This window comes from Gambusia affinis, linkage group LG14 (genome assembly GCF_019740435.1).
Source record: "Gambusia affinis linkage group LG14, SWU_Gaff_1.0, whole genome shotgun sequence".
NCBI classification, from domain to species: Eukaryota; Metazoa; Chordata; class Actinopteri; order Cyprinodontiformes; family Poeciliidae; genus Gambusia; species Gambusia affinis.
In genome coordinates, this window is record NC_057881.1 from 6,518,601 (window position 1) to 6,543,967 (window position 25,367).

The 25,367-nt window shown below is 39.3% G+C and overlaps 1 protein-coding gene across 4 annotated transcripts; it reads left to right on the plus strand.

Moving 5' to 3' along the window:
* Nucleotides 1-26: 26 nt before the first annotated feature.
* gon4la (gon-4 like a) lies at nucleotides 27-24,825 on the plus strand. 4 transcript variants are annotated; one of them, XM_044138939.1, is made up of 27 exons: nucleotides 27-126; nucleotides 7,368-7,395; nucleotides 8,525-8,757; nucleotides 9,484-9,707; nucleotides 10,683-10,757; nucleotides 10,843-10,893; nucleotides 10,973-11,026; nucleotides 11,512-11,607; nucleotides 12,194-12,286; nucleotides 12,361-12,516; nucleotides 13,002-13,212; nucleotides 13,976-14,077; nucleotides 14,257-14,297; nucleotides 14,702-14,802; nucleotides 14,883-15,066; nucleotides 15,786-15,872; nucleotides 15,978-16,155; nucleotides 16,780-16,930; nucleotides 18,020-18,167; nucleotides 18,244-18,360; nucleotides 19,306-19,989; nucleotides 20,790-20,882; nucleotides 21,527-21,724; nucleotides 21,793-21,936; nucleotides 22,678-22,907; nucleotides 23,675-23,777; nucleotides 23,856-24,825. In XM_044138939.1, the coding sequence occupies exons 3-27, from the start codon at nucleotides 8,550-8,552 to the stop codon at nucleotides 23,937-23,939; spliced, it is 3,813 nt and encodes a 1,270-aa protein (XP_043994874.1). In that variant the 5' UTR covers nucleotides 27-126; nucleotides 7,368-7,395; nucleotides 8,525-8,549; the 3' UTR covers nucleotides 23,940-24,825. The 4 variants fall into 4 exon arrangements, with proteins under 4 accessions (XP_043994874.1, XP_043994871.1, XP_043994873.1 ...); XM_044138936.1 differs by lacking the exons at nucleotides 27-126; nucleotides 7,368-7,395 and adding exons at nucleotides 6,861-7,211; nucleotides 8,401-8,428; XM_044138938.1 differs by lacking the exon at nucleotides 27-126 and adding an exon at nucleotides 6,934-7,209.
* The last annotated feature ends 542 nt before the right edge of the window (nucleotides 24,826-25,367 follow it).

Here is a 25,367-nt window from a genome sequence, read left to right on the forward strand (position 1 = left end):
GTGGCCACGCCCCCCCAACTCAACGTTTGTGCTCATTAAAATAGCTGCGAATAGATTCGTAATTAGAAAATGGTGAAAAGAAGAAGTAGCACAACCTACAAGAATGCAGCAAGTGGTTTCAGGATGGTAAGTCAACAACAAAACACTTGTCTTTTCTAGCAGCCACTGAATAGCAGAAAACCCAGTTCACTAAAAGGGTTGGAACTCTGCTTGGGTTGCTAGGTGACGGAACTGGACTGGGGTTGCTAGGTAACGGCGCCTTGCCTGTTGAATTTGACATTCGGGAGGTTTTGAAATGGCTTCTTTGCCAGACACCAAACATTAACTTGTTGCCAGAAAAAGACGATTGTGTTTTTTAATTTTGTTTCTTAAGCACATGAGCTGTTTTTAGAACCTATAGAAACTCAAAAGGAAGAATAAAAGTGTTCAAAATGTGGATTCTGACAAACACATCAAGTCTATTAAAAGTAGTTCTCCAATTTAAAAAATACCACTAGCTACATCCCCGCTGGATTACTAAAATCACTTTAATAGGCCCGATGGAGACGTTTAAATACCAGATATTTAAACGCCTTAATAATAAATAATAATTATGAATTAACAATAATATTAATTGATAATAACAATAAAATAACTCATATAATAATTACCCATTTTGGGTATTTCCTAAACAGAAAGCCCAAGTAAACTTTTTAAAGAAACGGTTTCTCTTCACAATATTTATGGATTTACAGTTAATCTGTATTTTATGTTTTTTTTATTTAAATCGCCGTTTCTTTTACTTTGACTTATATTGGAAAAACGTATCATCCAAACTCAACATCCTAAGCAAACAATCAAACCATAATAATAGTCTATTAAAAGCACAATAGAAAACTTGATCGATCGTAAAATGTCCGGTACCATCTTGACCTCAAGAGACGCGAATGTCTGGTTCTTTAGGTTCTGATGGGTCCGCAGTGTTTACTGATCCATTCTAATGTTATACAGCACTGCGCCACTCATTTGTTTAACTCCTGTATTCATCCTCACTGAAATTGTGAGGATGTGTGTCTTTCCACTCACGTCTTAGATGCCAAAGGTTTTGGAAGAGTTTTTGCTTCTAAGGACATGGTGGAGTATCAGGTGGACATTTTCAAAAGACGCGGGTTCATAGCAGCTCTTTGCGGCTGCGTAAAGTCCGTCTCTAGGCAACCGTCACAGCGGCGTCTGTTCGTGCTGCGTTCTGAGAGGGTCCTATTTACGCCCCTCCCCTCACAATTTAACTGACCTTACTATTTCCTGTGTTTTATTTTGGCCATTATTGTTTTATTTAGTGTTGATATGTGTGCATTGGACATTTATAAAAATGCGGAATAAATCTGTATTTTTTGTTCAACATTTAACAGCCAAATACAATTCCATATTTTAGGGGACGGGTGGCAACCCCATGCCCTCATGCTAATATTAGCCTTATATCTAAAATACAAGGCATTCTACATAATTTAATATGTATTGACCATGTTTATCATTAAGTCACTGTAAATTAACATGCTGGTCCCACACATGCTACCGACAGCATTTAAGCTAACCTTGGCATTTTGGATAATTTTAATTTATACACTAATATTAGTATACTGAATGATGTCAGTAACATTTGTGATGTCACCAGCACGTTTGCTTACATTGATTTAATCCATTCAGTATGGCAAATATTGCTAATAAATATTAAATTATGTAAAATGCTTATTTTAGGTACAAGGCTAATGTTAGCAGGATGGCTATGCTAGCGATAACCTACGTCCTACTGGTAATATCTACAGGCTAGTGACTCAATATCCTAATGATAACCATCATGCTAACATTCAGTATACTAATATTAGTGTACTGAATGATGTAATTTTACATAATTTAATATTTATTAGCAATATTTGCCATACTGAATGGATTAAATCAATGTAAACAAACGTGCTGGTGACATCACAAATGTTACTGACATCATTCAGTATACTAATATTAGTGTACTGAATTGATTTAATCCATTCAGTATGGCAAATATTGCTAATAAATATTAAATTATGTAAAATTTAGCCAACACAACCCTACAACATCCAGAGCCTTGAGGAACTCCAGGCGGATCTCATCCACCCTAAGGGCCCTGCCACCGAGGAGCTTTTTGATCACCTCGGTGACCTCGACCCCAGAGATTGGAGAGCCCAACCCAGAGTCCCCAGGCTCAGCTTCCAAAATAGAAGGCATGTCGGTGGGATTGAGGAGGTCTTCGAAGTATTCTGCCCACCGGCCCACAACATCCCGAGTTGAGGTCAGCAGCACACCATCCCCACTGTAAACAGTGGTGGTGCTGCACTGCTTCCCCCTCCTGAGACGCTGGATGGTGGACCAGAATCGCCTCGAAGCCGTACGGAAGTCTTTCTCCATGGCCTCTCCAAACCCATCCCACACCCGAGCCGCATGCCGCTTCGCCTGCCGGTACCCATCAGCTGCTTCCGGAGTCCCACAGGCCAAAAAGGCCTGATAGGACTCCTTCTTCAGCCTGACGGCTTCCCTCACCGAAGGTGTCAACCAACGGGTTCGAGGGTTGCCACCGCGACAAGCACCGACAACCTTGCGGCCACAGCTCAGATGAGCTCGCCGTCGTGCCCCCCCTCCAGGCCTGGCTCCAGAGTGGGGCCCCGGTGACCCGCGTCCGGGCAAGGGAACACGTAGTCCAAAGTTATTATACATTTAGTGCCCTTTGTCTGACCCCACCTGGGACCTGTCTGTATATTGACTACCAGGGCATGGATTTTGACAGCATAATCCCAGGATCATTAATCAAAGTCACATGTGAAGAGGACCTAACTTGAGCATTCTATGTTGTAAACAATTTCTTGGTTTTAAACAGATGTTCTGTGAAGAATTTACAAGTTAAATTACCCTAACTATTAAACAATTATAAAATGACCTAACTAACTACTAAGATCAAACAATTGTTAAATAACCTAACTACAAATGACCTAACTAACAACTAACAATTTTAAAAATGACCTAACTAACAACTAACAATTTAAAAATGACCTAACTAACAACTAACAATTTTAAAAATGACCTACTAATAATTTAAAAATGACCTAACTAACTACTAAACAATTTTAAAATGACCTAACTAACTACTATACGAACAATTTTAAAAAGACCTAACTATTAAACAATTATAAAATGACCTAACTAACTACTAAGCAAACAATTGTTAAATAACCTAACTACTAAACAAGCTATTTTAAAATGACCTAACTAACAACTAACAATTTTAAAAATGACCTAACTAACAACTAACAATTTTAAAAATGACCTACTAATAATTTAAAAATGACCTAACAAACAACTAACAATTTTAAAAATGACCTACTAATAATTTTAAAATGACCTAACTAACTACTAAAAAAACAATTATAAAAAGACCTAAGCACTAAGCAAACAAATTGAAAATGAGTCAACTGGGGGAATGAACGGCTGAACAAGTGTGACTTCATCAAACCTGGATTCTGCTTCTAATTCCTCTTCCTGCAGAGTCTCTGGATGAACCCAGGCCTCTCTAGGTGTGATTTTAAACCTGGGCTCCAGTTCTAATTTCTGTGAGTCTTTGGATGACAGGATCTCTGGCTCAAAGTTGTCTAGATATATGATGTCTGACACATCATCTGGATCAATGAAGGCCTTCACAGGTGAGATTTCATCCCACCTGGGCTCCAGTTCTAATTCCTCTTCCTGGGGACGTTTGGTTGACAAAGTCTCTGCAGGAATCAAGGCTCCCATGGCCATAGGTTTGTTGGCCATGGTTTTGAGGTTTTGGGTTTTGGGTGTTTCTGGTAGATTCACTGGAGTAACTTTAGATGAATGTTTCCGAGTGAACTTAGTGAAAAAACCCTTGATCCTCCCTTTCAGACTTTGGAACATAGATTTTGTCTCAACTGGGCGGACAACGGCTTTCTTGGATTCCTCTGCATGTAATCTAACAAAAAGATCCTTTATCATCACTTTGGTTTCGTCAACCATATCACTGATTGCTTGTTCACCATGATTGCTTGAAGTGTCGTCAGACTCAGAGTCTAAGCTGGGATTGACTCTTTCCACCACATATTTGACAATGAGCTTGTTTAAATTGTCAGTGTGTTCTGTTCGGACATCTCCGCTGACCTTTACGACTCTAGCGAAGGCTTCAGGCACCTTGTTGCCAACTATTACTTCTATGGCTTCAGTGGTGCACTTGTCCTTTGGAAGACTATCCAGAGTATTAGCTATAAAGAGCTCCAAGATATTTTCCAAAATCCTGACCAGAACGGAGGTGGTGGTGCAAGCAGGGTTTCCTGTTGCCAGATGCATCCATTCCATCCAGGTCAAGCAGATGAAAAGTGGATGGATGATACCCCTCAGGGTGTTGACCGTGACGGTCTGGGTTGGAGAATTCATTCCACTTGGCATAATCGCTGTAGAATTTTCTGGTTTGGGGATAAGCTTCAAGTTTTCTGCTAAAATTGCAAGAACAACAAGTACTGATCCGGGCTCTGCGACCAACAAGTGCAAAGTGAGGGTTAGAGAAGAAGAAAGTGCAACTAAAGACCCTGACGTATATGATGTCTATTTACACGTCATAGGCATCAAACCCGCCGAATTCTATGTTCTCACGTAATACGTCACGTTTCCTAGACTTATGTTAAAAGCTGTGTCCGAATTCAGGGTCTGCATCCGGGTCCGAATATCGACGACCGGAAGAAAGAAGCTATGAATTCGGACAGGTTAAACCTTTAGCTAGCTGCCTAGCCTCCGCCTCAGCGTAACTTATGTTGCCTAGCAACCGTTACAGCGAAGGAAAAAAAAAACAGAGCCGAAGTTTGTTTTTTAGCCATTTCTACTATTATTCTTCACATTTTGTAGTAAAGGCTGTTCTATAGTAAAAAAAGAAAAAAAAGAAAGAAAAGAAACTAGTTAGTTTTATTCTAAAATTTTCAAGCACGTACAAGAAATTAATATAAGCAAATTAACAAATGTATACTCTCCAGATCTAAAACATTACAGTTAAATTAAACTATTAGGTTTGAAGGCTTAACTTGCTCAGAAATAAATTAAATACTTTAATAAACCAAACAATTTACAACTATTACCTGACTGAAAAATGTTATTACCTAACTTCCCCTCATTGGGGAAAACTAGTGGGAGTTTTTAAAACGATGTGCCGTAGCTGTTCTCTCCCGGTAAACCGAACCTGGAACCTGGACCAGGTGGCGGAGGCTAGGGGAGTTGGCTGTTAATGCAGCGGGAGAGGACGTCTCCCAAAAGGTCGGAGCAATTGCAATTAGGTGATGCATTGTTGAATAGAGCAGATATTTGAGATTTACACAACTACACTCTCGCCTACAAACGTTGTAATAAAAAAAAATAAAAAAGTTGTGTCTCTTAAAGTGTAACATAGTGCAGGTGAGATGTTTTTAAAACGAACTGAGTCATCATGAAGCAGCCAGTAAAAACGTTTCGATCAGGCCTCTGATTAGTGGGATTGGTCGCACCTGCAGCTGCTTAACCAACGCTATGAAGGTCCAGTTGATCACTGATACCAGCCCCAGAAACTGGTTTGTAGCTTTATTTGTTTATTTATTCTCTTGAGTAGTGGTCGATTTGTGGTTGTATTGGAGAGAGAAATTGCTTCAGGCTTGTGAAGTTGAGTTGCTGGTTCGTCTGGACCTCATTGGGATTTTATCGGATCTTCCCTGAAAGTGTAAAAGTTTAGAAACTACCTCTGAGTCGTAAATTTGATCAATTTGACTTTTTTTTTTTTTTTTTTTTTTTTTTTTTTTTTTGTCTCAAGATAAAGCGATGAAATCCGGAGCGTCCATTCGGGCTCTAGTTCTGACTCCGGAACGGATCCCGACCTTCGTCATCCCATCTTCATACCGGGCTTCTCCGATGTTCGGCCGGGACTCCCCGACCCGCTCCAGGCTCCTGTTAGAAGATGACAACGAGGACCCAACCGGAACCAGCCCGACTCGGTCCTCCTCCTCGCGTCGCCTGCGCTTTCCGCAGGCCTGCCGCCATCGTGTCGCCGACACTGACCCTAACGACGAGAATTTTCTGGTTTGGGGATCGCTGCAAGTTTTCTGCTAAAATTGCAAGGTGACAACAAGTACTGGTTCCGTGTTAGCCACCACGCCGTCCACCAACCGGAGGGAGTCTCTGTTTCACCGCAGCAGACGCGTTAAGGTGACTGTGAAGGCCGCGGTGCCAAAAGACACAGCGGAAGTTTCTCCTACCGGAGGGTCCCGGGTGAGCTTGCGGCCCGTTAAGTCGCTAGGCCTGAATATGATGGAGGAGCTGAAGAAAGCTGCAGCTTCTCTGAAGGCGCTCAGTCCTGCTGCTCGTTCTTAAATGAGATAATCTCAATTTACTCAAGTTTTATTTTAATAAAGATTTTTATTTGAGTTCTTGAATTTTCTTTCATTTTATCTTTACTAAACTGACTCTGCAGAATAAACTTTGGTGTCAAAATCAATGTCCCTTCAGCTCTAGGTCTAAATTAAAACTTGAGCTGGGTTATAAATATCTAATTTAATGAGACTGTGTGGTCGCTAAAAGTCTGTTTTGTTTTTTATTTATTTTCCAAGGGAAAATCTGTGAAAACTTAAGTCAGCATCTCTTTCCAACTAAGTTTAGCAATGAAAACGGAGAGTAAATTACAATTTTCGCTTGAATTGAGCTATATAAGCCCCTCTCGCCCTGAGTGGAGCCAGGAAATGACTTGCTGCCGAAAAGTTATTAAAGGCGTTCACGAAGCTCAATATTTACGAGTGGCTTGCCATATTTTCTAAAGTTAACGTATATCCAATAAATATACAAGTGTCTTGCCAGACGCACCCAGAAAACGCATTTTGATGGCGTCATGTCGGCGCCGCGACGCCGGAAATGTAGTTTTTTTTGTTTTTTTTTTTGTTGGAGGCAGAATAGCCTGATAGTTGTGGCGGTAAGCGTGTGTTGTGAGTAGCGATGGATCCTGGTGGTTAAGGTTCCGTCCATCCAGAAGCAACACCGGCCTGACAGACTCCTGCACGGGACGTTTTTACCGGAAATCGGCTGCATTTGGAAGGAGCGGGCCGTTAGCTGCTAACCGGCTGGCGTGTTGTTAGCTTTGTAGCCGCATCCTGGGGTTCTTATCAGCCTGACCACTCGGAGACCCAACAGGCGTGAGTTTTTTTTTTATCTGTGGGCGGCTGCTAATCAGACTAACTGCTAAATATCAGGGTCCAACATTAACTTTAACACTAACAGCAGCTCAGTGAGAGGTTACTTCTGCTGGTGACCAACATCTGCTGAAATCTAACATTGTTTTCATTCTACAGGAGCTTCAGTCTGCAGCTGGAAGAGGCAGTGAGTTTCCTTTTTAATTTCCTGACATTTTGTGCATTGTGAAGTGTTTCTATATATCCAAAGTTTAATTAAAGGATGTTCTTCTGTCCAGGCTCCTGTTAGAGAGGTCATGTTTCAAGGACCCACTATGAGCTCAGTCCTCCTCGTCGCCTGCGAAATTAAGCTGCCAGCCATCGTGCAGCAGCATGCTCCAGCAGCTCCGGGTGTTGGACCTGCGCCGCTCAGGTGACGATGATGGCCTGTTGCTGCCACCAGCTGCTCCATGTCAGGCAGAGGAAGAGGAGGAGGAAGGCTACCTGCTGGTGGAGGAAGGACACCACTGACTCCAAAAGCCTCATCATCACTATGGGTAACACAAACATGTTTGTCTTCCCGTCTTCACATTCAACATTGATAAACTGAATATGATGGAGGAGCTGAAGAAAGCTGCAGCTTCTCTGAAGACAGTCCTGCTATAAGTTCTTAAATGAGATAACTTTGTACTTTCTCAAGTTTATCATGTTGCTAATATAAGATTTTTATTTGAGTTCTTGAATGAACACAAATGTTACTAAACTGAGTTAAATAAAGCATTTTTGGAATCAAAATCAAAGGCTCTAGGTCTAAATTAAAATGAATATTTTAGTAATGGTTTATTTAATGAGACTGTATTCGCTAAAGTCTGTTTTTTTTTTTAAATACTTGAAGAAATAAATAAAATGTAAAAAGTGAATCTCTATTACTGATTAGATTTTTGGGAAATTGCTGCAGTTGAAATTCAATTATATCTTGGTTTGATTCATATTATTATTTTTGGTATTTTCGCCAATTTTGCAATTGAATTTTTATTTCTACCAAACTAAATTTAATATTTTCTTTTATCTTTATGTATGTGTGGTTGTACTCAGACTAACTGCTAAATATCAGGGTCCAACATTAACTTTAACACTAACAGCAGCTCAGTGAGAGGTTACTTCTGCTGGTGACCAACATCTGCTGAAATCTAACATTGTTTTCATTCTACAGGAGCTTCAGTCTGCAGCTGGAAGAGGCAGTGAGTTTCCTTTTTAATTTCCTGACATTTTGTGCATTGTGAAGTGTTTCTATATATCCAAAGTTTAATTAAAGGATGTTCTTCTGTCTGATCCAGAGATCAGAGGTCATGTTTCTCCACTATGAGCTCAGTCCGAAAACGCCTGAAATTAAGCCCAGCCAAGCAGCAGCATGCCTCCAGCAGCTCCGGTGTTGGACCTGCGCCGCTCAGCTCTGATGATGGCCTGCTGCTGCCACCAGCTGCTCCATGTCAGGCAGAGGAAGAGGAGGAGGAAGGCTACCTGCTGGTGGAGGAAGACACCACTGACTCCAGCCTCATCATCACTATGGGTAACACAAACATGTTTGTCTTCCTGTCTTCACATTCAACATTGATAAACTATTGATTGTTGAAGCTGGTTTTGAGCAAAAATATGAAGACATTTTATAAGTATTAACACCCTTTGTACTTTTCTCTATTTTATCATGTTGCTAACATAAACTTCAATGTGTTTTAATGAACACAAAATGTTGAACTGAGTTAAAAAAAAAGCATTCATTTGGAATCAAAATAAGGTAGAGCTGAAACTAATGAATATTTTAGTAATGGTTTATTCTGATGATTATTCCGTCTTAAATTTCTTTCTTTTTTTTAAATACTTGAAGAAATAAATAAAAAATGTAAAAAAGTGAATATTATTACTGATTAGATTTTTTGGGAAATTGCTGCAGTTGAAATTAATTATATCTTGGTTTGATTCATATTATTATTTTTTGGTATTTTCTGCCAATTTTGCAATTGAATTTTTATTTCTACCAAACTAAATTTAATATTTTCTTTTATCTTTTATGTATGTGTGGTTGTACTGAAGCACCTTAATCACCTGCAGTTGCTATAAATGTGCAATGTAAATAATCTTTGAATTAAATGATTCCTGTTATTTCAATCTACGACTATTTGAACTGTTGACATTGTCCATGTTAAAATCCTAATAAAAACACAAAAATTTGTGGTTGTAGCACAACAGAATGTGGAAACTTCTTTTTCTACTGACAACTCAAACATCTCTGTCTCAGAGGACAGCCAGAAGGAAGTAAAGGCTCAGAGGAAGAAGGCGGCGAAGCGTAAAAAACGGACGCTGAACGAGAAGGAAGTTGATGATCAGGGCAGGAAGTCAGAGACGGAGGAGGAGGAAGAGACGGGCGTGGAGGTGGAGATCGACAAAGATCTGGACCAGGCTCTGGAGACCAAGTCCAAACAGCACAACCTGACCACTGTGAACGTTAAAAACATCATTCATGTGAGTTCTGGCTGCACAGATTGAGGCTTTTTCTGTGTTTTTTTCCATCCCAAATACAGATGGACTCTCTGAGTGTCAGGACAGAAATGTTGTTTTCTAAGATGGGAGAAATTTTTACTTTTACTTTTTTATTTTGCAACTTAAGATTATTTTAGATTATTTGATTATTGTATTGTTCATTCTGACAATTATTTGGATAAAAAATTGTCACATTCTACAGGCTTTTCATTTAACTACTTAAGCCATTTTGATACAAAATTAGTAATACATTAAAATGCAAATAAACAAATATTTAATTAAATAAAGTTAAATGATATTTTTTTGCCTGAAATGCAGTGATTGCATTTCTTTAGTTATTTTTAACTCAGTGAAACTAAATGTGCCACATGAGAAGTTAAACGTATTTGCAGATAAAGGCATTTTCATCTTGAATGCAAAATTTATTGTATTTTGAAATTTATTGTAACTTTAGTGTAAAATGTATTTTATTGTATAAATTTGTTGTATTTTGTACAGATTTGGGATAATTTCTGCTTTGAACATGCTGATTTTTTAGCACTTTACCTTTTTTGAGTCTGTATACTTCAGGTGACGATTAATCAATTTTTAAATTAGTTGATGGTTATTTAAATAATTGATTAATCACAATTTCTTTGATTAATCATTTCAACCCTAAATATTGGTCAAGTGGTTAAACTTCTGTTTAACCACTTGACCAAAGGGAAAAGTCAAACACAGTGTCTTTAACAACAAATAAATAAACTAATAAAACAGTTTAAAATCTTATTTTAAAAAATTTATTGTAAAGCAACGCTGTAAATAATAAGTATAAGTCGTTGTTTTTGTCCTTTGAGGAACAGGAAGAGACACTGAAATAATAAGTTATTCGTTTTATTCTATTTATGGGGATTCATGCAAGCAAAATAAAATGGTTTGATTTGTAATGTTTGTTTTTTTTGTATGTCTGTTTTCCAGGAAGTGATCACCAATGAACATGTGGTTGCCATGATGAAAGCGGCCATCAATGAGACAGAAGCTGTTCCTCCGTTTGTGAGTCTCCAGTTAAAAAAACCCAGTTAGTGCATTTCCAGTAGAGTTCTCACATTCTTATATTTATGAGTATTTTCTGTTTCAGGAGCCTAAAATGACTCGATCCAAGTTTAAAGAAGTGGTGGAGAAGGGTGTGGTGAGTCTTTTTCTGAAGAGATAAATGACCTGAAATGCAGCTGCAGAGATAGTTTGTTCATGTTTCTGTTTTCCATCAGGTGATTCCCACCTGGAATATCTCACCCATCAAGAAAAGCAGCGACGTCACCAAGGTAAAACACAACAATGCAACATTTTTACCAGAATCTGTCAGTCTGAAAATTTCTCTTCTTTAGTAAAAACCCACATGTTTGTTTTTATCATTTCTACTTAATTCTGGTATATTTGTTTTACTCATTAAAAACGAAACAATATTGTAAATAATTGAAGAACAGGAACGTTTTTTGGTCTATTCAAAGCACGGATGTCCAGACTTTTTGTCAAATTATCATTTCAAAAGTAATTGGAGGAAATATAAATATCATTTTTAAGACTAAAATGACCAAAAAAGTTTTTGTTACTTACTAAAAAATAAACTAAGCATGAACTGTTTATTTAAATAATCCCTTTTTTTGTTGTAGGAATGGGATTGAAAATTCTTTTGGAGATTCTGTTTATTCTCTTTTACTATTTTTGATTTCAAAACACTGTGAAGTTATAAAGTATCAATATGTTGTCAATAAATTATGAAGTTTTGTTCCAAATAATGTTGTTTCAGGCTCCTCAGTTTGTGGACATCCCATTGGAAGAGGAAGACTCCTCCGACGAAGAATATCGTCCAGACGAGGAAGAGGAGGATGAGACGGCTGAAGATGTGAGGCTCTGATTTTAATGGCTACATCTCATTTATTTTCATTAATAATTAATTCCTGTCAGGGCTGGACGGTATGGCTGAAAAACGTATCACAATACAGGCGCTTCATATCAGTCAATATTGATAATTATTGATTCATTGTTTTGTTTTAAATATCTGGAATTCTGACAGACTAGTGACAGAACCTTTCCTGTTTTATCCAGTTTTACTCCATGCCGTCGTTTTCTATTTTTAAGTTATAAAGCACAGTAGTGAAACTTTAAACTGCTGCTGTGCCAGTTACTGAGTAGGTTGTTGCTAGGTAACCATAGAATGAGTGAGTTGCTAGGTAACCATAGAGAGAGTGAGTCAGTTGATTACATCAACCTGGTTTAGCTCGCCTTCAGAGTTTGAGTTGCTAAAGTCTTTCCTTTATCTACATATCCCAGAATGCTGTGCGGTTCTGGATTGGAGTTCAGTGAAATTATTGAATATTTGGTTAGACGTATTATCCACTGATATTGATCACTTGTCCATAGCGATATATATTATTGGTTTATTGCCCAGGCCTAATTTTCTGTTGTTTTTATTTGTTTTCATTATTCAGACGTTCCAGGAGAGCGACATGGAGAGCACAGCTTCGTCCCCCAAAGGGACTCGGCTGAATCGAGCTGAAGATGACAGCTGCAGCCCCTGGCAGGTAGCGACTGACAGCCACAGGATTGGCTGAAAGTCGCCATTATCTTCGGTCACGCTGTGTCTCTCGTTTGTCAGACGTCTCGAATTCGGTCCCGGCGTTTGAAGGAAGGGTTAATGGGGCCCCCTCCTCCTCCTAAAGCCCCACCCTCTAAAGGCGCGACGGACAGCAGCTTCCTGGAGAAGCTGCACGCGGTTGAGGAGGAGCTAGCTGGCTGCATGGAGCCATATCAGGTAACTGTAGTAGGGCCGGCCAAAGCCTTTTTGGGGCCCTAAGCAGATTTTTATTTGGGGGCCCCCTTTACAAGAAACATGTCAATGCCAGACACTTCATCATTCCTAAGCTACTCTTTATCTGTAATATACCTGCTATCATTAGCATCATCTGTAGTTAGCTCACATTATACCAGTGTTATTGTGATTTTCAACTTCCATGAATAGCAAACAGCTACTTTTTACTTTTTCTTGAGTAAAAATATGTCGAAGTAGTGCTACTTTTACTTCAGGACAATTTTTTGTTACTCTGCCCTCCTATATTTTTAAGTGTGCCATATTACTTAAACTTTTTGAAGATTTATGTAAGCCTTCATTTCAGGACAAAGATGATTCTGATGGACTAAATATAAAAACATGCCACACTTTTCAGATTTTTATTTGTTTAAAACCTTGAAACCTAAGCATAATTTTGTTTCTCCTGGTTGTTAATCTACTTTCCCCAGCCTATGTCTGAGTCAGAGGATGAGTCCGGGGTGATGGCGTGCCGGACCCGGTCCAAGCGTCCTCTCCGCGACGTCCCGTTAGGCCAGCTGGAGGCGGAGCTCCGAGCCCCGGACATTACCCCAGACATGTACGACTCCAGCTCGGCGCCTGAGGACCGGGACTGGACCGACTGGCTGAGAGGCCTGATGAGCTCAGACGTTGATAACGAAGGTAAGCGATCGTCTTAAGTTTAGTAAAAACAAAAACAAACAAACTTACAAGTAATCGTTGATTAATAGTAAATAAAATCAGTTTCGGTTGATAATGTCGCCTTTATAAGTCTTAGACCTTATTTTAGTATTGTAATTTGGCCGCTATCCAGCAGAGGGCGCCGCGGGGCACCCTTAAACGGAGCCGTTGAGAGAAATAAAGATGGCGGAGATAACACAAGAACGGAAAAGAATCACGGTCCAACCAGAGTCCGGTGTGGGATGGAAAGTGAACTTTATGCGGTTCTATGTTGAAATATAAACACTCGACAAGCTCCTTAGGTTTCGCTCTAATAACGCTCATTTACTGCTTGACCGGGAAGCGTCAACTGCCTGTTTAAAAGATGAGTGCTATGCTACGAAAGCGAAGATGAGCTGATGACAGAAAAGCGGGATTGAAGCAAAAAAACTGTCAACCACAGACAATACTTATGGATCAACATTAATTACGTTTTTTTCTATTTAGCAATCCAATAGAATCCTTTTTTGTTTTATAAATATGTCTAATTTTAATATTGTGAGAAAGCCACAATGTAAAAATGTAATTATGCGTTTTTTAAATTCAGCATATTATGAAAAATCTCGCCCTTCATATTAAAAATTGTCAGAAAACTCAGGTTTTTAAGAAAATGGTCGCTAATCAAATAATAATTATTTTATGGAGAAGATTAATCAACTTTAAATTAAGTCATTAACTGATAAAAAACTCTGTCTCTATCTACCAGAGGAGTGTGACGATGAAGATGATCCAGAGTACAACTTCCTGGCCGACATCGATGAGCCTGACCTGGAGGATTACCGTGATGACAAGGCCGTCCGCATCACCAGTCAGTACAGATCGCCTTTAAACTAGTCATGCAGCTTTACTGTCAGACATCAGGGATGAAACTGTCACTGTTTCCTTCAGTTTGTGTGAATATTTTACCCTGATTTCTAAAAGTGGCTTCATCTCTGAAAGCTGTTTCTCTTTTGAAATCGTGAATATGGACGTTTTTCTCTCCTTCAGAGAAGGAAGTGAACGAGCTGATGGAGGAGCTGTTTGAAACGGTACAAAAACACACTTCATTCATTCATTCATTCATTCATTCATTGGTGAGCTCACTGTCATGAATAAACTACCAGCTGTAAAGAAAGTATCAAATACTTTTTCTGCTGTTTTTATTATTATTGATTGTTGTGGTAAAAACATCAGTTTAATCTGGAACTGAAATGTTTCTGGAAATTTGAGTTTGGAAAATGAAGAAATTTTAACATAATAAAAGCTACAAATTGATTTTGTCCTTAACTTAACCCTCTGATCTTCACAATTCTTGTAAAGTTTAATGTTTGCCAAAAAAAAAAAACAGCTGAAGGTTTCAGATCTTATGCTTAGACCGGATATTAGTGAACTCAGCAGAAGCTGTGTCAGCGCTAACCTGAAGCTAACGTTCAGATGTGTGTGTGTGTCTCAGCTGAAGGAAGACCTGGCTGGACAGGAAGTGGACGACGAAGATGAGGAGCAGCAGGAGGAAACGCCCTCTTTTCAGGCCTTAACGCTGGAGGAGCAGCGCGTGTACGTAACACACTGATGAGCATCGCTATGACGACAGGGAGGCGCGTTTACTTCCTGCTGACTTCTGGTTTCTACCTCAGAGGCGCGGCCGAAGACGAGGCTGAGGACGAGCCAATCACAGGGCTGCGAACGGTGAGGCAGCAGCTGGCTCTGATCAGGAAGCGGCGGCAGACAAACCCGATGTTCAGCGCTCAGAGTCCAGAACCGTTCACCCTGACGCTCAGCCCGCAGCAGCGGCAGCGGCTTCAGCAGCAGCTGCAGCAGGTACCGATCCGGACTGGGTTCTGCTCTGCACCAGGACCTCAGCTCAACTCTGAGCTCTGACTAAAAGTGACTTTTACTTCAATTATCTGTTCTGTGAGTTGTGCAATGGAGCACTAGGGCTAAGATACAAGAATTTTAGTTAAATTACATGAATTTAGTCATAATATTAGCAGAATGGAGACACAATTTTACTGGAAGAATGTCTTAAAATTACAACAACAAAAAAAAAAACGTTTTATGGGAAAAAGCTTCTAGCGTTATCAAGATCTAACATACAGCAAACTATTAGGTCTATACTAGGGAAAAAAATAAAAGTGAAAGGACTAAAATTACAAGAATAAAGTCGTAATATTACAACAATAATGTCATAATTTTACAATAATAAGGTTGCAGTACTACAACTGTATTCTTGTAATAATATGAATTAATTCTCCTAATTAAAAATGTTTTAAATCGTAGCCTGACCCTAATATTAAGTCGTAGACTTGACCTGAATTCAAAATCCAAATAAATAAAAGCTGTAAAGAACGCTTGTCAAACAAGATGGCCGCCCTGGGCGCTCTGACATCACTCTGAAATATGGAAACACATTTTCATATTTCAGGAGTGGATTAGTGGGGGAAAAAAAATCCAATTTTCCAAAAATTTAATCTCCAAAAATTCAATAAATCAATTTCTCACCCAGTTTGACCTCTGACCTTTCTCTCTGTGTCTCTCAGCACATCCAGCTGCTGACTCAGATCAACCTGCTGGCCTCACCTGTCCCCAAGCTGCACAGTGAGGCGGAGACCACCAGGCAGTTCCTGGTAATTTGCCTTCACTTCTAGATTAAGATTTAATCCCAGGTTTCCTCCATTTGGTTCGACTGTATGGAAGACGCTGCTGAAGGTGTTTCTGTTCTCATCTTCCAGTTTGAGTTGGACATGTTGGCTCAGAGTGGAGAAATCTTCAGGTCTGCAGATGATCCCGGTTTCCGCAGTTCTTTCAGAACCACCAACCTGCAGGGGGCGCTGGAGCTTCTGGAGGAACTGCGGCAGACGCCCATCGACTACCGGCCGCAGAACCACAAGCCCGACGGCAGAGGACACAGTGAGTGTCTCTTTGACCCTCACAGCGCGACCATAAGGCCTTAAAACATCTTAAAATCAGTTATATGAAATTAAGGCCTTAAAATGTCATATATTCATAAAAAAACTTAAGTTGACCGGAAGATCTTACATTTTGACGTGGCAGGAAGTGGCAACCCCAGAACGCTTTCATAGAGGTGGCCAGATCAGGCCAGTAAAAAATTTAGGAGCTAAAAAAAATAAAACAAGACATTTATATAATTTTATTTTTAGAATTTTTGGGTTTACATTGTTGAATAAGGTTACTCTGTATGCCTTTCTATGACATGAACATGATTCTCTGGGAATCTGGAGTCGCCAGCATTTTTTTAAGAGGGTCTCATGTCCCCTCTGTCCCCCCACTAGGGGGCGCCACTGGTGGCAGGACTATTTCATCTCATATATTCTGTGTGGGATTTTTCTCGTGGAGTTTTACTGTCAGGCAAACGTTTGAGTTGTGTGCAGACATCAGACATTACACAATTTTGGTTCCCTGCAATTCTGTTGTACATCTCTGTGCTGATTAAACTTTAAATTTTATTTACAATGGTTTTATAAAGTCAGAAATGTGAGTTGGTTCTCAGTTTGTGTTTTTCTGTCTCTTCAGTGCGCTGTTTCCCCGTCATGCCAGCTGAGCTCGCCTGGCTGTTCGCCACCCGACCCGTGTTCCTCTACCCTGAACTGCTGCCTTGTGCCAACCTGGACCCAGCGATGTACTGCCCCCGCAGGACGGCGGCCTTCACTGCAGCAGAGGACTGGTAACTCAAACGCCATTAAAGAGAGAATCTACTTTATTGAGCTGAAACTAGAGATCCAGTTTCTGGTTTTCCACAAGCTCTGACCAAGGCAAATAAATAATTTTTTGTTGATTAATCAAATTTTTGTGTTTTGAACATTTAATTATTGGAAAATCTGGATTCTTTTCTCCCAGTGCACCCTTTGGATTTTCATAGTTCAGAGTGATGTCAGGGAGCCTGAGGCCGCCATTTTGTTTTGAAGCATTTTTACAGCTTATATTTATTTTCACTTTGAATTCAGGTCAACTTTATGACAAAATATAGGAGTCGCACTAGGTTTTTTCCTTTTTATAAAAATAAAGTCATAATGTTACCAGACTAACGTTGTAATATTTAGAGACTGATATAGTAATTTTATTAGAACCCCAACACAGAAAAATAATAAGGTCAAAATAATAACAAAATAAAGTCTCAATATTTTAGAATGAGGTAGTAATTTTATGGAAATTATACAAAATATTCAAGCTTTTTTCCACATTAAAACATATGAAAATTAAGTTACAAACTCACAAGAATAAAGTCAAAATAATATGAGAATAGAGTTTTAGTATTTCCTGAATAATGTTGTAATATTTGCAGAATGGGGTTATAATTTTAGAGTAATAACAAAAAAATTACACTTTTTTAAATTAAGGAATAATCTTACAAGAATAAATTCGAAATACATAAGAATAAAGTCTTAAAATTACTTTTTCATTTTACAAGTTGTACAACTTTATGCTGGTGAAACTACAACAAAAATATTTTCAAGCTTTTTTCTCATTAACACAACTTTTTCTCCCATAATTTTAAGATGTTTTTCTGGTAAAATTACGTCTTTATTCAGCAAACATTACGATAGTATTCTCATTTTAAAGCAAAAATGGTCATAGCCTGGCTGACAATAAATAACTACCAGTAAATAAACAATAAAATAAATAAATAAAAGCCACTTAAATTTTTTTTGGTCATTTTTTTTTTTTTAGAAAAGAAAAGAAAAGTGTTAGAGGGAGAACCGTAGCAAACGGGGAGTTGAATTTGCGTGTTTTTAAAAAAATCTATTCTCCTCAGTCTGCTGGTCCTCGGCCTCAGGAACATGGAGGGAGCCTGCGACCCGCCAAAGCTTGTGTCTCAGTTTCTGCTCAGGAAAACCGTGGTGCAAGTCCGCCGCAGGATCCTGCAGTGCTGCAGACCTGGAAGTCCTGACAACATCGTAAAAGTACGAAATAAAAAAAACACGTGTAGAGAAAACCGTCCGCTGTTCTCATTAGTGACCGACTCCTCCTCCTCTGCAGGCCTTCAGGTACCAGCAGGTGGTGTGGCCCATGATGGCGGCCTGCAGTAATGTTGATCCGGCCGAACTGCGCCCCCCAGTGGCGAGAGAGGAGAAGAGCATGCCTCTCTGGCTCGTGGTATTAAAAAAGTTTCCTTCAACAGAATAAAGTTACAGTGATGGAGAAGAGCTAAAGAAAACCATGAAGTCAGAGGTTCACAAAACAAACAGAACTTTATTTAAATGTGTTATAAAATCATCAAACTCAACCAACAGAAGAAATCAGAACTAAATTCTAAATAGAATAGAATATACTGTATTGATCCCAAACGGATCAATAGGTTATTAGTTGACAAGCTACTTCATCAAAGGTGTTAAATGTTAATGATACAAATATAACCATAAGCAACAAAATGTATATATTCTTTTTTTTTTCCAGAGTATATATGCAGCTCTGGAAAAAATGAAGAGCCCACTGCACTGAACCCCATTAAAACCTTATTGAGGCCTGGAAGCGCTGAATCTTTTTAGTTATTTTGACCATCTCTCATTTTCCGCTAATAAATACTAAATTTCTGCTTGGAGTTTCAGAGACATGTTGTCAGTAGTTCATAGAATAAGAGAACAAGGTTAATATTACTCAAACATAAACCTATAACGAGTAAAATCAGAGAACTGATCATTTAAAGTGGTCTCTTAATTTTTCCCAGAGCTGTGTATATAAACCTAAGAGTGATGCAAGTAATTCAAGTAAAACTTAAAATAAATAAATAACAAGCAAATGTGTTAATCTATAAATAATCTCTAAATGAGTGAAGAGAAAAATTAGATTTAAATTCCTGAGTTGAGCTTGTAAAGTCTGATGTCTGCAGGCAGAAATAAATCAAGTTTATTTGTGTCTATGCACATTTCAGCAACATGGCAGTTCAAAGTGCTTTACATCATAGAAACATTACATTAATAAAAGCCTCTCTGTTGTTTTTTTAGGGGTTACCGTCCCTTTAAACCTTTAGGAATTATTTCCTGTGGTGCATTTTGGTAAAATATCAAGTCACCCTTCAATGTTCTGTTTTTTCTTCTCCAGCGGAGCCTTCCTGTTATCTATCCCATCATCAAACTCTTCAACAGCCCGCCCGGTTCCTCCCCGGAGGCGCCGGCCTCCAGCAGGCGGGGTAAAACCCGACACCTGGCACAGCTGCGGTCCAGCTACAGCTTCCCGTCCGGGACCAGGTACCCGCCTCGCCTCCCTCAGAACCTGGACTTCAGACGCATCGGGTTCTTCCTGCTGCAGCCGCCGCTGGCCGCCTCGCCTCAGGACGCCTCCGAGGGTCCGGCCGACCGCGCCTCCCATGTCCTCCTGAAGCGCCTTCTGCTGAGCAGGAAGGAGCAGAACTCCGACATCATCATCACCTCCACCATCTCTCTGCCGACGACGGAGCAGATTAAATACCACAGCAGGACGCTGGCCGGCCTGAGGAGGAGGAGCAGCAGGAGGAGGAAGACGAGGCCGTGTGCTCCTGCTGCAGGGAAACCGAGCCTGAAGGAAGTCGCTTCTTCTCAGAGTTCTGCTTCCTGTGTGGACGCAGGCGACGAAGACGAGGCCACCGCTGAGGAAGAGCTGGAGGAGGAGAGCGACGTGCTCCTGGTTTTATCCGAATCTTCGCCCAGCGTTTCCCATGACGACGACGACGACCTGCCGGGTCTGTCAGAGTCAGAACCGCAGAGGAAAACAGCAGAAGATGAAGATGAAGAAGAGGCCCAGCAGCAGGTAAAGTAAACTCTTCTTCTTTTATTGTCACTGTGCACGAACGAAACAAACAAAATAAAAAAATAGCAACTCTGAGGCAAGTCAAAAATATTTAATAAAATAATAACATTATATTTTAAATTTATATTATGTTATATTAATGATTAAATTCATAACCAGAGTTGAGTAGCAACAAGTTACAATTTGTTTGAGTAACGTTTTGGATAATAAGACTGTGGTCGTCTTGCAATCGGAAGGTTGTAGGTTCGATTCCAGCTTCCTCCTGCTGCATGTTGATGTGCCTCTGGGCAAGGCACTTAACCCCACCGATCTGCGTATCGGTGTATAAATGTGTTTGTGAGTTTGAATGGGTGAATGTGACTCTGGTGTAAAGCGCTTTGAGTTGTCAAAATGTCTGGAAAAGCGCTAGATAAGTTCAGTCCATTTACCATTTAACCAGAAATTCACCAGACACGCATCTGTTAAAGTTTCATAAGTTTTTTATTAAAGGAAAAACGTTTCTCCTCCCTGATTTCATTTTGTAATTGTTATTTATATGAATTAAAAAAAAAATTGTTTAAATTTCCACATAAATTTACATTCTGTTTCAACTGATGGTGTAATTTTTAAATGTTAAATGATTGATATTTTGATCAGTATAATTTTTACCAAATATTTTTTACTCTAATTTCTCGGATGGATAGTTTTTACTTTTACTCGAGTAAAGATTTCGACGAGGTGCTACTCTTACTTTAGTATAATTTTTTGCTGCTCTACTCATCTCCGCTTCCTGCCGCGTTAAAATCTAAATCTGTTTTCAGGAGAAGTTTTCATCGGAGGAAACTGAGGAAGAGGAGGACGATGGTCAGAGGGAGTCGGAGGACGTGGTGTTCGCTCAGGATTACCTCCACAGAGTAAGAACAGAAATACTCCTTACAGTACCTGGAGAAATAATTCACAGCTCTAGAGGTTTTCAGATTACAGCCATGAACATTATTTTTTGTTTTATTGGAGTTGAACTCCACAGAATAACACGAAGTGATGCATAGCAGGATGAGGAAGTGATGCACGGTTTATGAAATTATTGTTTTTATTTGTCCACAATTCGACTCAGTGGTTTGTAAAACCATGTTTTGCTGCAGTTAAAGATGTAAATAACTGACTGTGATAAGTAATAAATCAGTTAATTGGATAATAAATTAAAATGAAAAAACAGCTTGAAATTTATGCATATAAAATCAAGGCCTTAAAATGTCTTAAGTTCACTGGGGAAAAGTAAGTTGGTTTTAAATTCATTAATCAAGTTTTAGATTTTGTTGTGGTTTGACTGTTTAATCTTATTTTCTTATCGCTCAGTATGTTGGTAAAAACACATTCAGCATCTAAAACGCACAAATATAGAGATCATGTGTGTATTACAAAAATATCAATAGATATTTATAATAAGTATTGATCCCATGTCTGTTGCTGTATATTTGTTATTGATTTATTGTCCAGCCTGTTTTAAACGGGACTTTTTCTCTCTCTCTCTTCTCCGTTCTGACCGGTTCTTGTGTAGGTGTGTGAAGCGGTCCAGGTGCGTCCGGGCCTTTCTGAGCAGCTGCTGCAGGTGTTGGATGAGTTTTCAGCCTCGGGGCCCTCAGGGGCCCCAGAGGTTCTCTATGACAGGCTGGGCTGTTTGCTGCGGCCGTGGCCTCAGCTGCTCAAGGACTTCGCCGCCTTCCTGAATCCCAGACAAGCGCGCCGATGTGGACTGGTGAGTGGAGTCTCCGCCACGGTGATTTAGTTCAGGAAGCAAGCTGAGCTGCTCTTCCTCTCCGCCAGCTGCTGGAGCAGCGGCTGTTTGAGCGCAGCCGGCGGTTCCTGAGGCGGATGGGCCGCAGCCTGGGGGAAAGCTCGCCGCTCTACCAGCAGGTGGTGTCTGTGCTGCAGGGAAGCTCCGCCCCCTCATCGGACGACGTGCACAAGGTAGGCGGCGAACACGGAGCCTTCTCAGGAATCATTTATTTTATTGGTTACCATGGTAACCAATAAAATGGACCAAATGGACCATTTGCTTCCTCTTCATCCAGTCCATGTACTGTTAATGAAAGGCAACCGGCCACAAAAGATTATGCATTATATATATATATACACTACTTATTTTAGTAGTCAATTAATGTAGTGATTATTATTATGATTAATTGATTTTAGAGTTTGCTCATTATACAGATGTTTCATTTATCCACTTAAATTTTTTTTGTTGCAATATTAGAAATAGATTAAAAGGAGCAAATGAACCAATGATTAATTTCCATTTTATAAAAGTTAAAAAAAATAAACATTTTATTGCTTAAAGTGCAATAACATTAAATTTCTTTAGTGAGTTTAAACTTGGTGAATATATAAATTATGCCACTTAAAGAGTTTTGGATAAAACATATGTACAAACAAAAGAGTTATTATTTTAAAGGCAAAATGTATATCTATATTTTGTACAGTTTTGGCTTAATATGTGCTCTCAATTTTTTCATCAAATGGTCTTTTTTGAGTTTAGCTTCATTATTAAATCAACTGACTATTATTTTAATAATCAATTCGTAACAATGAATTTGTTTTGGCCCATATACATAGATAATATACAACATTCTTCTAATCTTTATGAGTATTTTGTAATTTGTTTCCATCTTGTTGGCCCGTCTGTCTCCTCATCCTACTGTTTCCTCTCAGGTTTCTTCTTTGCTCAGGAAGCATCCGGACCTGCAGGACGAGGTCCAGGAGATTTTCCAGCAGCTCCACAGCTGCTCCCAGTCCGCCGGTCAGAACCCCAGCAGCGGTACAGGGGAGCCCATCGACCCCTTGGTGGAAGGTGATGAAGATGACGACAGGGAGCAGCAAGCGGTTTGTGCCAAAAACATCACAGTTTCCTCCAGTGGAGAGAAGGTCGTGGTTTGGACCCGGTGAGAACAGATCGCATGTTTGTAAAAGTTTCATAAGATCAGGACATTTTTGTCATGTTTCTAAATTCTCTTTCCAAGAAATCGGAGTTCAAATTGAATTGCGCACACACTGAAACATCTGAACTACCAGCTGAGAAGTTAATGCAGCTAATTTTCTACCTTGATGTTCTTTTGTAGATTTGACCTGACCTGCATTGTGTTCCTATATTATAAAACTGCACAAAGTAGCACAGCATTGTGAGGTGGATCAAAAATAAGAAATATGACTGTGAAATGCTACATTCTGCTAGCGCTTAAACAACTGATCGAGTTAATTATGATCAATCAGTTTCTGAAATAATCGGCAACTTATTTTGTAATCGATTAATCGATAATTGGATTATACAGACTGTAAAACAGGCCACACTCAGAGCCGATCTTAACTCAAAACTACATTCAATTTAAGATAAAAAATACTTTAAATAATGTTCTACACAAAACTGTGGTTATCATAAGATACTGCTTCATTCTCCAAACATTATGGCTTTATTCTGTTAATATTAAAACTTTATTTCTAAGTCCAAATAAATAGCAGCTGTAAAAAAAAAAAAAGCTTGTTAAACAAGAAAAACTATGGAAATCCATTGGTGGGAAAAAAACAACAGATTTTTCCAAAAATTAAATCTTTAAACACCAGAAATTCTTTTAACCTCTAAAATTGATTAATTAATCAACTTTGTTAAATCAATTAATCGATCATTTTCAACCAGCTGTTCTTCCTGTTTCAGTGATGCTGACCGCGCCATCCTGACAGCCTGCCAGCAGAGAGGAGCCACAACGAAGACATTCAGACAGGTGTCTGCCCTGCTGGGCAATAAGACTGTCAAACAGGTGAGAGTGGGCGGAGCCTCGGCGTTCAGGTGTGTCGCCGCTTCCTGAGCTGAACTGACGTCACATGATTTCCTGCAGGTGCGACTTCGTTTCCAGGACCTGATGAAGCTTTTCCTCTCCGCGTCCCAGAGGTCCAGCAGAGCAGAATCGGCTCCGGACTGATCCGGACGCTCCTGGAGGAGTTTGTTTATGACCACAAAGTGGATCCGTTTCTGAACCGGTGACTTCTGATGGAGGTTTACCTGAATCCAGCCCAGCAGAGGGCGCTCATGAGCCACAGCTGCTTTAGTTTAGGAACTTTAAGTTGAGGTGGAGGAGCCCAGGGCAGGTCACTTCCTGTGAGGGGATAAACACAGAATCACAGCTAGTTATTATTATTTTAGTTTTGATTTGACCCCGGTGCTGTGAAAAAGGTTCTGAAAGTCCAACTTTCCTCTGAGCTATAACCCTGAATGTGCCGGTCACTGTGAACATCTTATGAGGGATTCAGAGTGTTTGTGCTTCTGGTGAACCAGCTTGAACGTATTTATTGTTGTGTGTGTTTAATATGTCTGTAATGACCTCAGTGATGTTGGGTTGATGCTCTGAAGGTTTTGGTTTCAATCCCAACATTCCCACTGCCGAGCTGAAGACATAAGGAATGAGTGTAAAAACTGATGCTGGCGCTCTCCATGTTGGGTTCCTGGACTCTGAAATGCCTTAAACATTTGGTTTCCCTTCAGTCTCAACACATCTGTTTTTACTGGCAGCTTTAATTATTCAGGATTGGTGGTCAATAGCCGTTTAATAGCAATTTAACATAAGTTAGTATTCCCTTAAGTAGAATTACAGCTTTTTTTCCCCTGTAACTTCTACTAGCAAGTGGTTTTTATACTAAGACTCTGAACATCAGAAAAAACAATTATCTTGTCCTAATAGAGCAAAACGAAAACTTTCCAAAAGCCTTGATCACATCTTCGAGGAAGGTTTTCTTGAAGTGACTGCTTATTTGTATTTAACATGGACAAAAAAACACAAATTCAATAAAAATGTCCTATATTTTTTGAAATATTCTTTTTTTTATTTGCATCAACACCAAAACAAATGTAAAAGACCTTTTGCAGATGCTACAGCAGGAGTTTACAAACTGCCTTTTAATTGTTTTTATTTAATTCCATCATTTAAAAAGAATATTTAATGGGATTAATGTATTGGTACATGTTTTTATAGTACATTCACATTACAAATTCGTCTTTCCCAATGTCTAAAAAAAAATCTACCAAATACTAAATAAATGTATTTAAGTTATTAGAATCATCTATGCATACTTAATATACAATCGGGGTAAAATAATTATAGTTTTTGATAATAAAAAGTGAAGGAACAGTTCTGTAAAACTGATATTCTGTTTGACCAATGGCGTGCTTACATCACATCGCTTACATGTCACAGGACCAATCAGAAAAGAGATTTTTGCATTTCTCTCCATATGTCCCGCCTTCTATTTGGCAGTTGTATATTTATTGGCGTCTTACAGAGGAAACTATCAGAAGCCATTTATACTTCAAATTAAAAGCTGTTACTTTTATTTGCAAATTAAGGAGTATTATT